We start from the raw sequence: 14868 nt of genomic DNA on the forward strand, positions 1-14868 counted from the left end.
GATAGTTTTATATTCCATATGCAAAGCTCCGCCAAGATCATCAGTACTGCAAAAACATTTCAAACAGCTTAGATGCAAGCAGCATACTGTGGTTTGAATAATACTTTGGAGTTATATGAAGATGAAAACAGTGGTACTCCCACGTCAGGTTACAGGTTATTTAGCTTTTTCTACCTCTCCTGCCATTCTATTTTATGGCTGATCTTTACCTTAACTGCACCTGTGCACTTTTGTTCCTCAATGCTTAATAACCATGCGAAACAAACTTTTACTTCTATTCCTTTAACATTTGAAACTAAAATTAAACTTTTGCCATAACTGATAATCATGAATGAAAGTAAAGATTAATGTCCATTTACATTTGGCTCTCAAAGGTAATCGTTTGAAGCTAGTCTGGGATTACTGATATTACCATAAAAGTTTCCAACGGTAAAGGGTCAAGGCTCCTACTGGAGGATACCAGGGGTGGGAAGGGTAAAACTTGGCTTATCAAACAACAGTGATGATTGGAATTGTTAATCTTGGGTTTCTAGGAATGTAAAGAAAAATGCAGCCTGTTGAAAATATTTGTGTACCTAATTCCTAGTTCCAGTGCGTCAGACAGCCAATGACAATGTGAGTGTAGGTCTACAAGGTTCATTGAGGTATCTGGGAAAAACTTCTTTAAATGAACGTAGAACTTACCAGTCACATTGACTGCCACTGTCAGCATTATAGTGACAGAATTGGAAAGCAAAATCTTTATCTCAGTGCTCATATCTAAGCAGTCTGAGAGAGATAATAAGTTGTACAGTTTGAGGATTGGGGAAAAGATGACAGGGTGAACATTTAAGACTTGTGAGAGGAGCATGTGAACTGATTGACTCTTAACTGCCCTCCGGACCATTAGGGATGGGCAATAAATGCTGACCTAGCCAGCAACGCCCACATCTTTGAACTAAAAAGTTAATTACTGCAACTTAGGAAGTATGCAAGAGAAAGATTCAGGGAGAGACTGCACAGGACAGTGTTACTGATCAAAACAGAAAATCTAGATGTGTGCTCACTTACAGTTGTAAGTCTAAAAATTGAACTCTATTTAGAAAATGCTTGGCAAGTTTCATATCTGTCTGACACAGAACAATGATACAGATCCAATCTGCTGACCTTTACAATGTCAAGCCTTGCTCAGCCTGCATTCAAATATTCATGCACAGCCAAGTGTTCAGAGGACTGAAGAGGAACCAAATAAGTTCAAACTGCAATGCTTAGGAGAAGCTGGAATGGACACTTGGACTCAGCAGATACACAATAATAAGGTTTGAAAAATCTGGTTTTGCTCGTAAAACACACACTAAAGTCATCAGTCATTCTGGTTACAATTGAAACTTCCTGCTTAAACCCTTGTGTGCATTATGAGCTTTGAAGCATCCTGTTAAACAATGCACTAAAGGCCACTTCACATTCTACTGACTTTCTGGAACTCAGTCACACTTCACCAAATTCACTGTTTGCTATTAAAGGAGTGTTGGCAGACTTGCTTCAGCCGAAAGTTTTACTTAATAAGATGACTTCAGGACAGTGAAAGTGAACCTAGTTAAGAAATGAGCACAAAACACACAATAAGAGGTGAACCTTGAGGTCTGGAAGAGACAAAGTTAAAAACTGCATCATGAAACAAAACTACTTTGATAAAAAAAAGTACATTGCATTGCACACAGCTACAAACTGCTCTTTTTTTCCTATTATTGGGGAGGGGATGTTTTAGAATTTACAGCTGTCATAAATCCAAACACACTACCAAATGGTGCCAATTAACAATGTTGTCCATTCAGCTTAAATCCCTTAGGTCTATTTTCAGGCAAGGAAGTATATGACCGTGAATAGTTCAAAGAGATCATAGCGCAGCCAAACGTCTATGATCTCTCAGTCACCACCATGTAAACCTGGTCCTGTAAACAATAATGTGGGACATGAATAAAGACCAACTACTACAGAGAAAGAAAACCAAACAGAAGTGGAAAAAAAACAGGTCAAGCAGCTTGGGGAACTAGCACCAGTGCACAAGAATCAAAATCATTTTTTAAAGTTTGCAGATGTTTTTCAATAAGACTTTTACACATTACAATGACTAAAACACATTTAAAACAAGCTGGTTTTAATCTTCATTCATCTCCTATTCAGTACTATCTACAACATATGCTGAAATTAACTACCTCATTAGCCAATAAAATATACACACAAAATTTAAGGGCAACTCTCTAACTTGCAACATGATTGATTCTTACTAAATTGAAAACTTTTAAACACTTGGTGGACCAGTTGTCGCTAGCAGTGGCATAATTGTCATACTTCTTTTGACTTTTTCTCACTGCTAACGCTTTGGGATTCACCCCAGTGTAAATGAGGCACGCTTAGAATGGCTTTGAAACATGCTGAATGTGGATCCACAATATAATCACTTTGCAGTTATGAACGCACGGACTACATTTGGAATAACATATTGATTCATATGTTAATACATGAGAAATTTTATCTAGAGAGATAACAGAGTGGCTTTTATTTAACTGGAGCTTGAGGAAGAAAACAAATTCAGCATCACAGTTGGTTGGTGACTCAGCATGCTTTTGTGTTATGAGCTCTTGGGATTAAGTTTTGATCCTTACAAGTAGTTCCACATGGTTTGTAATCAGGTTTTGGTTTTCATTTACAGTTTTCTGTTTTGATTTAATCAGTTTCCTTGGTTGGGGGCCCAAAGATCAAATATTTGCCTTTGGCCACAAGCTTCTAATGCCAACCTTGATTACATAAAAAGTGCTCAACTACCCAACTCTGTTAAACATTCCTCTGCTTACAGTTTATATACAGTCGTAAAAATAACTCCCTGTCCTCTGTGACGTGCAGGCATTAATTAACTGTTGACGTGAAGTGTCACGTACATGTCTCCAGGTTGAACTGGTAACTCTGCCGTTTCTCAGTCAGGACAGATGTTCGAGCTGTTCAGATAGAATACAAAGATCCCACTGCATTTGTTCAAGGGCAACGGTTTTTTTTCAAGTGCCGGCCAACAAATCCCCACTGCACCATTCGGCCGTCGCCACCAATAAAAGTACACTGATGCAATAGTGGCTTATCTTACTGCAGTTTCTCATGCTTCCCTGGATAATAGTCACTGCAGTTCAAAAGCAATTAATTATGCAAAGTGGTTGAGATGCAGCAATGCGAAGAAGTTCTTCATAGTAATTATTATGGTTGGTTAGAGTAGACTCCATGAACATTTGCGTTATGTGCAGATTTGAAGATATTTTGATACTACTCAAACTGGCCTGAATTTCCAATTCTCCTATTCTTCCAAAGTCTTCATACCGACCATTACAGAGAATGACCAAATTGCCAGATAAAGTCTTGCAAAATTGAAGAGCCTCATACTTAAAAAAAAACTGTAAAATTGAATAACCTTGCTCCTTGAAGTATTTTGCTAATTTTACAGTCTGTAAATTTGAGAGGTATGGGGTATGGCTTGACAAACAAAATGCAGTGCATCAAGGGCTGAATTTTATTCAGATAGTTTAGATTACATGTATTTGGATTGTGTTAATGGTAGGATAATTCAGACTGCAATGTTACCATTCTATACTTGAGAACCATGGCAAAACAAGCAAATTATTGACAAAATTCAACTGAGTCAGCATGAGTAGGGAAAGTGATCATTGCAATGTAACATCACGAGAAAAATCTCACCAATAATTGTAACTACTGCAAACTGCTCAGAGCATTGTAATTTTACACAGTAATTCCCATTGGTAGCAACAATACTCGGTAATTTGGAACAACAAAGCACTTGGCTACCATGGAAAATAAAGCCCAAGAGTTTTATCAAGGTCATCTGAACCCTGGGACATTTTGAAACACTGCAACACCCTCTTAAACATGCCAGCTTTCTAAATAAAGGGTTTTTTGTTTTGTCTTGTTCAGCTTTTGCTTTGCTGGTAGCACATATACAACAAAGAAACAATTTTGTGTTTTTAACACACCTGAACAGGGACATGCAATATTAGCAGTCCCTGTTTATACTGTATTACTATAGCCCTTATTGTTACTTTTTTCGGACTCTACTAGTACACTCTCCAATTGCAATAATGCAACCCATTTCTATAATATCACATTCTCTTCATATTTCTGAACACAAATGCAGTTATCAGTATGCCCAGTATATATACTATAAATAACTTGTACAAATAGTATTAACAATCTGTGCACGTAGCATTAGCCCTTCCCCAAACATCTGTATTAGCACTTGTATTTACAAAATCTTACTGTACATTGCAAATATATCCTACAAGGTATCCTGAGCATTGAAATCTGATATGTGCCAGATTACGTCAAAGGTCGTGACTTACAAGTTAAAACATTTAAGGTCCAGAACAGAAACATAACATTTTATATAAAGAATATTTAATATCCATTCTGTTTTCAAACTGGCAGTCTAATGTAAGGAAGGGTCACTGGACCAGAAACGTTAACTCTGATTTTTTGCCTCATAGTTGCTGCCAGACCTGTTGAGCTTTTCCAGCATCATCTGCTTTTGTTCTGGGGTCTTGTGTAAGGGGTTGTCCAGAAATTTCTATCTCAAACTAGACACGTGAAGACGACTGCTTAAAATAAAGCTTACTATCTTTTCAGAGATAGCAAAAACTGCAGGTGCTTTTTAAATTTTTATTTATTCATTCACAGGATGAGGGTGTCTCTAGCTAGGCAGTATTTATTGCCCAATCCTAATTGCCCAGACGGCACTCAAGAGGCAGCCACATTGCTGTGGAGCTGGAGTCACATGTCGGCCAAACCAGGTAAGGTTGACAGTTTCCTTCCTTAAAGGACATTAGTGAACCAGCTGGGATTTTCCCGACAAACGACAATGGTCATTAGATTCTTAATTCCAGATTTTTTTAAATAGAATTCAATTTCCACCATCTGTCATGGCAGGATTAGAACCTGGGTTGCCAGATTAACAGCCCAGTAATAATACAACTAGGCCATCGCCTCCCCACGGATGCTATGTTATTACTATCTTTTCAGTTGCTTTTCTGTCTCCTGAATGGGAGCATTAATTATTAATATAAAGACAATCAGCAATTTTTCACCAACAACCTTGTGAATGTCACAATTCAAGCCATAATCCTATTTGCCCACTTGAGTTGCAAGGATGAACGAGAAAATCTCAAAGGGTCCAATCTGTTTGCCCATTAGATGCACTTTGTTTGAACTTGTGAATATTGGGCTTTGCACCAAAAGACAGTGTTTGTTAAAGTCAAAAAGAAACCCTCAGATTTAACACACTCCCCTATTGTAACTGTATGCAGTGCCTTTCTCCTTTACCTGTAGTTGCTCACTGTTGTGGTTTCTCGCACAGCCTGTGCTGTCTCTGAAGCAAAGTCCAGAGCACCTGCTACAGGTTTGGTTACGGTGCCGACGAGTCCTTTTCCAAGGCCTGAAAAAAAACCACTGACGCCACCATCTGTTTTCACTCCTTCTACTGTTGAGGTGATGACACTGGTGAATCCACCAAGTATACCTGTGGGAGATGGACAAGGAAAAATGTATTACAAAATCTAGTCACTAGTCTCCCCGAGACAGAACAATTTTCAGAAAGCATAATCTGAAAACGAACATGAAAACAAACCAGTTTCTCCTTCCTATCTCTTTCCAGTTTGCATTAAAAAAAATCAAACTTTTGTAGTGATGTCAGTGGAGAATTCAGATTTTGCTACACTGTAGATCTGACAATAATTTATCCCAGGAAAAATTAATGGAGTACTCCATATAAAAATAAGTTGAATTTTACATAACAACTATTGCCAGTGTACTTCACAGTTGGTTACAAAATGGAATTCAGTGCGAAGCCACAAAAAGGAGATATGAGGGCAGGAGGCAAAAACTTTGTATGAAAGCATAAGGTTCTTAGGAAAGACAGGAAGGCAGACAAGTTTAGAAAGGGAATAGGAGACACCAGAGCTCTGGCAGCCTTAAGGCACTGTCATCAAAGGTGGGATTAGAACTGGAGTTGTTCAAGAGGCTATATATGAAGCAAAGTTGAGATCTCAGAAGGCTGAGTGGCTGAAGGAGATTAGAAAGTCAGGGAGGGACAAAACATGCAAGTGGTCTGAAAACAAGAATGAGAATAGGGTTAGAAATGAGGCCCTGCTTAAGTAGGTGCAAATGTGGAGTGGTGAACACACGAGTAATGAATGAATGAGATGTGGTACAAGTTAGGATATTGGTAGCAGTTTTGCATGATCTCAAGTTTATAGAGTTTATAATATGGATGCAGGTTAAGTGTATGTTGGAACGATCAAGACTGGAGGTAACAATATCATATGAGGTGGAAAAAGATGAGCTTAGTTTGTAGACGAATGGAAGCAAGAATGGAATCTGCAATGTCAGGGAGGTGGAAAGAGGTAGATTTAGTGATGGCATGATTATGTGGCTAAAGGTTCATCTCAAGGACAAGTATTATATCAAGTTTGCAAACAGCATCAAACAGTTGCCAAGGCGAGGGATAATCTTTCAAGAATCACTGCAGTCAGGGAGGTTTCCAGAGGAGTGGAAAACGGCTACCATGACACCCTGTTTAAGAAGGGAAGGAGGCAGAAGACCGGAAATTATAGACTGGTTAGCCTGACTTCAGTTGTTGATAAGATTTTAGCATCCATTAGTAAGGATGAGATTGTGGAATATTTGGCATTGCATGGAAAAATTACACTTTATCAAGGGGAGGTCATGCCTGACAAATGCATTAGATATCTTTGTGGAGGTAACAAGAGTAAGCTAGACAAAGGAGATCCAGTGGACGTGGTCAATTTGAATTTCCAAAAGGTCTTTGACAAGGACGCATGGGAGGCTGCTAAATAAGATAAGAGGCCATGGTGTTGGAGACAAGTTACTGGCATAGATAGAGAATTTACTGACCAGCAGAAGGCAGAAATTGGGGTCAAAGGGGTCTTTTTCAGGATGGCGGCCAGTGACTAGTGGAGTTTTGCAGGGGTCGGTGTTGGGACAGCTTTTCATGTTTATATATTAGGGATCTAGATGAAGGAAATGAGGGCATTTTTCTTAAGCTTGCAGATGACACAAAGATAGGTGGACGGATGGGTAACGTTAGGGAGGCAGCTGAAGGAGGACTTGGACAGGCTAGGAGAGTGAGCCAAGAATATTAGATGGAATACGATATGTGGAAGCATAAGGTTATAAGAATGATCCCAGGCATGAAGGGTTTGTGATATAAGGAGCGTTTGAGGACTCTGGGTCTATACTCAATGGGGTTTAGTAGGATGAGGAGAATCTGATTGAAAGTCACAGAAAACTGAAAGGCCTGGATGGAGTGGACGTGGAGAAGATGTTTCCTCTGGAAGGAGAGATTAGGACTTGAGGGCATGGCGTCAGCATGAAGGCATGACCATTTAGAACCGAGATGAGCAGGAATTTCTTCAGCCAGAAGGTGGTGAACCTTTGGAGCCCATTGCCGCAGAAGTCTGAGTCAAGTCAGTAAAGACAGAGTTTTGTTTTTAAATCAGTAAAGGGATAACAGTTATGGGGAGAAGTCAGGAGAATGGGGTTGAAAAACATATTAGCCATGAGCAGTGCAGACTCGGTGGGCCAAATGGCCAAATTCTGCTCCTATATCTTATAGTCTTATGGCTACAGAAAAAAAAAGTTTGTGCCACAACCAAAGACATTGGATTTGGATCTTCACAGTACTTAGTTGGTGGGAATTTCAGCAATTCTATAATTGAATGTTGGACAAGCTACGCGACAACTTACAGACAATGTGGTGGTTAAGAGCAGTGATGGTAAGGTAGCGCTTGGCGTTGGCAGTGTTTTCAGATTACATTCTGAAGGGACTGCATGGCGATAAGAAACAGCAGACGAACATGGAGGAGAAATTTAGGGAGCCACCGGATCCCTAGATCTCTCCACAAATGTACAATATACCGGCGGAGGAGATTTACTTATGTTGCTCAAGTTGATGAAACCTTTATTCAAGTTTGCCACAGCCATCATATGCAGAGATATTTCACGGTGACAGAAGCCACAAAGCTATGGCTACACAGCATTTGTTACAGATTTTGCAGTACCTATTGATGGGATGAGGAAGGGTCCCTGGAACTAAAATGGCTGCAATCATGCAAAACATTTTTTAAAATGGTGAATAAAACAGAAACCAAAAACCATTTCCCGATGAAGGGAATTCAAAAACTATAATGTAGTAAAATTAAAACAGCAAGGACCCGATTTTGTTGTTAGAGTGTACGCAAGTCAGCATAACAAACAAACAGATTTGAGAAAAGATCTGATCTTTTGGCAGAAAAAGATTAAAACAGATAGGCTGCAATTTTAGCAGTCAGTATTCTAAGTGACTTTCCATTGTGCAATGACAAATATTCTGGAGTATGCGTGGAGGGCAAATAAATAAAGAAAAATGGTCTTTCTGCTTACAAAGAACTTCTGTCTCTGAGGACAGGACATCTGAAATGCATTACATTGAAATTCAATCATTACGGAGCATGACAACTCTAATGTTAAAAATTCAGCTGCAGAGCAGGCTATGATCAATGAAAGGTTCCATTGTGAAGAACAAAATTCATCTCAAAAGCCATAGGAATTGTAAAATACATCCTAGAAAATGACATGTCCACAGTTGGACAGAATACACAGAAGCAGGTCTATATTTTAACCATTATTAATTCGGAAACTTTAATTGCTTACATAAGTAAAGGGAAGTATAATTGTCTTTACCGCATACTCACCATGAGCCAGGCCCTGAATTCCAGCCACAAGGTGTTCACCGCTGGTCACTGCTTGATAGCGGATAGATTCACGCTCAGCCTGATGTCTTGTGTCCATTGTCTTTCCCAATCCGTCTGATAAAGTTCCAGCAAACTGTAAGAGAGAGATGGAAAATAAAACTACCTATAAAAAAAAATCATAAAGCAAGGCACTGAAACTCAATGAATCCTGAGCTAATTAACCAAACACACACCAAATTTAGCAGACAATTCCTGAATTACTATTTCCCTATCTCCCCCATAACAGATCTGATGCAAATATTTACAATAAAATTTTCCCAGTATATGAAGAATTTACTTAAATTGTTCCAGTTATGTGGATGTGTAACAACACACACTAAATATATGTCTGCATGGCTCTGGTTCATATATTTCTCTGCTAGATGTGTATATTGGTGCATACACGAACCATCCTGGTCCCACAATTCAGCAAGTGACCAACTCAGCTTCACAATTTTCAAGGCTAAATTGGTTCAGCGACGAATACAATAAAAACACACAGTGGAATTTTCCAGGTACTGGTGAGTAAGGTGGAAGAATCACATGACATTGGTTAAAGAGCTTTCTGATGGCAAAAGCAAAATTTCCAACTTTCCAACCAAGTGTTGAATAGTCAGACGAGATTCTCCCTAGGTGAGATATGAGAAACCTATTTACGCTTTAGTTCACACAAACATCCTCGTTATGGTGTCATCAAGCCTTACTGAGATGCAGCTGCCCATTCAAGAGGCTGGATAGAAACCAGAGATGACAATTCCTGACATCAAAGTCAGAGCGGTCACCTGGTGAGGCAAACTTGCCACCTGATCACCTTGGCCTCTATCTTGGACACCAGACACCAAAATCTCAGGACACAATCCATGGGCTGTGACTGTACAACACCCGGGTCTCGACCCAAAACGTCAGCTTTCGTGCTCCTCTGATGCTGCTCGGCCTATCTATATCTGATACGCGTTTCCTCCTTATTTTGGACCAGAGCCTCAATATTTCTATTCATCCATAGTTCCTCACTCCTACAAGCCTTACCTTTCACTTTAACAGGAAAATATGCCTCTGAACTCTTACTATCTCACTTTTGAAATCCTCCCAACTTGATTGTTGCCCCTTTACCTGTGAACAGCCTCCCACAGTCAACTTTTGAAAGTTCTTGTCTCAGACTGTCAAAATTGGCCTTACTCCAAATTTGGAACTTTAACTTTTATACATGGCCTATAATTTTCTATAACTATTTTAAATCCAAGAGAATTATGATCACTGGATCCAAAGTGCTCCCCCACTGATACATCAGTCACTTGCTTTGCCTTATTTCCAAGAAAAGGTCAGTTTTGCTCCTTCTCTCATAGGTACGTCTATATACTGATAAAGCAATTTTTCTTGAACTCATTCAACCAATTCGTCCCCATCCAAATGCTAGTGCAGCCTCAGTTCATGTTTGGAAAGTTAAAATCCCCTATTATTAGAACTTTATTATTCTTACACATATCGGAGATCTCTCCACATATATTTCCTCCTCAGTGTTTTGTATAGGCTCACCATCACAAATCCAGGAAATTTCCATCCCCTGACTTGACATGACACACCAAAATCCAAAACGTTTTAGCAAAGATTTGTAGCTCGGGTTGTTGGTGAGGTCACCGAGCTGGCTGGTTCTTGTTCAGATGTTTTGTCGCGATGTTACGCGACATCATCAGTGAGGCCTCCAGTGAAACCATGTTATTCTACTCTGCTTGGAAGTTATACTGTCCAATCTGTTATAGTGAGTTGTGTCATTTCTAGTTTTGATCTGCATGGGTTTGTACAAGTGGTCCAATTCTATATGTTTGTTCATTGCATTATAGGTGGAGAACCATGCCTCCAGAAATTCCCATGTGTCTCTCTGTTTGGCTTGGGCTACTATGGTTACCATGTCCCAGCTGGAATGATGACCTTCACTGTCTGAGTGTACTGATATTAAGGAAAGTTTGTCGTGCCATTTTGCTGCTAGCTGGTGTTCATTTATTCTGATGGCTAGTTTCCTTTCTGTCTGTCTGATGTAATGTTTGAGGCAGTCGAAGTGTGGTATTTTGTAAACGATGTTGGTTGTGAATGTTGTGGGAATGGGTTTTTTTAATCCTTCTAAGTATTTCTTGTAGAGTGGCTGTGGGCCTGTGAGCTAACATGTTTCCTAGTGGTCTTAGGAGTCTCGTTGTCAGTTCTTAATGTAGGGCAGTGTGGCCAGTGTGTTAGGGTATCATGTGTCCTCCTGTTGTCGTCATACGTTTATTAGGCACCTGTGGATGAAGTTACGGGGAAATCCGTTCATAGCAAAGATGTATCATAATGTAACAAACATATAGAATTGGACCCCACATACAAACCCAGACAGGTCAAAACCAGAAGTGACAACTCACCATAATGAGCCAGACAGTATAAATTCCAAGCGGAGTAGAACAACATTGTTTCATCAGAAGCCTCACTGATGATGTCACCTGGTGTGGTGACAAAATGTCTGAACAAGAACAAGCCAGCTTGGCAAGCAAGTCAACAACCTCCTCCAAAATTACTCCCTAGATTTTTAAAACAAAGGAAAGGGTGATAAGAATTACCAGCATCTCCCTCAGACCTAAGTACACAGTGTCTGATAATGGATGTGCAAACGATTAAAGACTTCTGTACAATTCCTTAAGTGATGAATTCCTGATCTCAGTTGTAGCCAGAAGGGCATATTTACTAAGCACAGGAGACATGACAAGGAAATTACACAGGATGCAAAGAATCTTTTTGGAGGGAGTGGCATTTTCTGATCCTTAATGCCTCAATCCATAAATACCAAGGAAAAGCTGAGAGCTGTCAACTTGTACATTTTTAAATTTAGCAGCCATTGGACTCACGATTCCTGCTATTAACAATGAAATTTTCCTCTCTTCCACAAGCTTAAGGTAAATAAATGCTATGCTTTCCTGGAGACCCCATAATGACTTAAGACCAGCCTCTCACTCCTGCATACACGACACATGCTCCAACCTATTCTTTGTTCTCCATTGCAATTAAAAAAAATACATACAGCACTGCAGCTATTCTAAAGAAATCCAGGATGGAGTTTAGCTTAGTTGATAAACAAGCTTCTGTATGTGTAATTCACATGGGATCTCTTAGGTACAAACTTGGTGTGAGATGTTTTTATTTTATACTTAATTTATTCCAGCAAGCTTTTCTATGGATTCCAGACATGACTTACGAGCTTTGAACTGGCATCACCCCCCTTGATCGCAAGCTGTATAAAGACAACTTTCTCAGTGGAACTCAGCAGGGGCTATAGTTGCTTTTAAGTTGCAATGATGGGCCACAATGTCCTTCCGCAGAGGAGAAATACTCAACAGCCTCTTAACGGTAGTTTGCTAATTTCTCTTAGAAAGTGTATGCATACAGGATTAGTAAGAATAACATTAAATTAGCCCATATGGTCAATTACAGTTGTATGTCCATACATGTTAATTGTCCAAGCTCCCACATGAATATTGCCTACTTGGATACACTACTGAAGTGGGATAAACCTCATGGAACCACAGTTCCTTCAGGAAGGGGAGGAAGAAACTAAGAGAACATATGGCCTGATCATTCTAGAAATATTATGTCTGCCATAACAACATTTGCACAATGTCCATTTATTCACTGTTTATTAGAACATTGTAGCCTGCCTGCAGTCTGATTGGAGTGCGAATAGACAGCCAATAAAAACGACAATGATTTTTATTTGGTTCTGAGCCCACTATGGACTGCCTGGATTAACTGTCAACAAGATCTTGCGTAAATGAATGTTTCCCCACTGCCCCCACCATCTCACCAGCCCCCACCTTGCTCACCAATATGACAGCTGGCACATAAAAAAACTGCATCTCCAGAACTTAATTCTGCTTTCAAAAAAAAATTAATAACAGGTGAAAAGTTCACCTCTTATAAGCAGACATAGCTACTCCAAAGACGACAGTTAATAGTTCAACAATGAGAGAGCTTTTTCAGATTACTGTTCCAACAGCTGTTGTACATTGTTACTTTCAGAGTTCAATAGTTTACACAGCAATTATTTCATGTTGAATTCTCCTACAAAATGATTAGGTTACGTTCCAAACATGAAGGCTATATTGTGGTTATAGTGCACCCTCCAGCAAGTTTGATGCTGGATAGAAAGCCAGAGAAATTATTGAACAAGGAGGTAATGGCCAACAAGGAGGTTTAAGTGTAGCCTCTTGCGAGGATCTCTACTGAAGTAAGGGAAGGTCACTTGATTAAAAACACCTTTGGTACAGAGCCTTATAAACCAGAACTAAATATGAACCGTGTTAGTTGATTGAATTTGAGGCAGAAGCATTCTAGTCGATCTCAACATCTCAGGTGCAAAAGGTCAGAGCACAGTTAAAGCCATTGTTGATATTGACAGCCGAGTCTCAGCAGTTCAAATGGAATTTACTAAATGAAGTCCACCTCTCTTACGCGTATGATCTTTTATCCCATCACAGAGGATAATTACATTGGGCATTGCATATTATGAACTTTGCCATGAATAAGTCATCAAAATTCTTGGACATATGTTTAAAAATTTTGAAATGCTTACAATTTTATTAGAAATATTTACTGAAGTGTCAACGGATGAATTTATATTACAATTAGTGCCAAAGTAGTGCTCCCTTTCAAGAGTTTTGTCGGTTTGCAGGTATCTTTACTCTTTTTAAAATGAATTTGCATTTTCATGGTACCTTATCATACTCCTCAAATGCCTAAAGCACTTCATAAAGAATTAATTAAAGTCACTTTGTCAGGGAAGACAGGAGCCTTTTTGTGCACCACCAAGATCAAAAAACAATGATGGGATGGATGACGCCAATGTTGTTCAAGGGAGGTATGTTGATCAAGAAATCTGCAGAACTACCTGCTCTTCTTCAAAGTGTCCCTTGGCATGACTGATGGCACCATTAACTATGTAGAATTTTGTCTTGAATGCACAGAAATGCCGAGGAAGAATGTAACCCATAATTTAACACAGGAGTATCAAATGATGCAAACGCCATTTTAAAAAAAAATGTTTGCCATTATGGGACCTTTTTTTGAAGCCACAAAGAGAATTTCATTGTTCTATTTTTAAAGCACACAAACAAGACATTTAGCAAAAATCATGATCACAATTTTTACGATCACGGTTTATCTTAAAACACGCAAATAAGAAAATTCAAGTAAACCTTTCTAGTTTGGGTGGGTCATCAAAAAAGACAAAAATGTTCCAAAACATTAGTGCAGACAGAAGTTAACAAAAGACACTCCTTTAGCTACAAATATCTGAATCCATAAAAATACCATTAGCAAAACAAGTCAGATTTGGAAAGTTCATTCAGCTTTGGTGCAGTGTTAAGGTACACATCTCCAGCAAGGTTTCTAATCAGGTCTTCCTAGACTCTGCATAAGATCTGCTTGTCTTGAGCTGCTGCCACTTAACATTGGTGTTAGAATGATACAAATTCAACTTTAATATGACCCGAGCCCAGCAGCAGAATCACACAGCCATGAAGAACTGGATGCCTTCCTGGATTTTGACCTAAACAAGTGCAGTAAGAATGTTTATGAGGAGTGGGAGGAATGAGAGAAGGGGGACCATCCACCTGTTATATTTATAGGCTTCAAAATGTTTTCACAGGTTATAAAATTACCTTTTCCCTTGCAGAAAATACCAATGAAAGGCAATTTTTAAAATCCGTATCAATTATGTTTCCTTTTGCACATTTCTCTTCATTTACTTTGGAAAATCAAAAACTTGTGCCTCATTGTTTCAGGTCTTTATACTGAATATGCGGAGAGTGCAGAATTACAGCTGAGTGCTTAGGGAGGAAGGAGAACAGGTTTTTAAATTTGGATGTCCTTAATGTGTCAAGTGGAAGTTTAATTTCCACAACGTATTTCCTGATTTCACAAAGATTACAGAGGGCAACTCTTTCAATGGTCTTATCCAGTGAATAACTGAATGTCATGATGTATCAGTGTGGTAGCTGTTTGGCGTGGAAATCATTGATCTCAATTA

The 14868-nt window shown here is 39.1% G+C and overlaps 1 protein-coding gene across 6 annotated transcripts in view; it reads right to left on the reverse strand.

Moving 5' to 3' along the window:
• The window catches only part of vps13d (vacuolar protein sorting 13 homolog D), a 276898-nt gene that overhangs the window by 33582 nt on the left and 228448 nt on the right, over positions 1-14868 (reverse strand). For all 6 annotated transcript variants that reach the window (XM_048561113.2, XM_059638090.1, XM_048561115.2 and 3 more), the window contains 2 exons: positions 8784-8916; positions 5356-5551 (listed from right to left, as the gene is read on the reverse strand). In XM_048561113.2, the coding sequence (XP_048417070.2) occupies positions 5356-5551; positions 8784-8916 (329 nt within the window). The remainder of the gene's footprint in view (positions 1-5355; positions 5552-8783; positions 8917-14868) is intronic.

The sequence above is a fragment of the Stegostoma tigrinum genome, chromosome 28, assembly GCF_030684315.1.
Source record: "Stegostoma tigrinum isolate sSteTig4 chromosome 28, sSteTig4.hap1, whole genome shotgun sequence".
Classification (NCBI taxonomy): domain Eukaryota; kingdom Metazoa; phylum Chordata; class Chondrichthyes; order Orectolobiformes; family Stegostomatidae; genus Stegostoma; species Stegostoma tigrinum.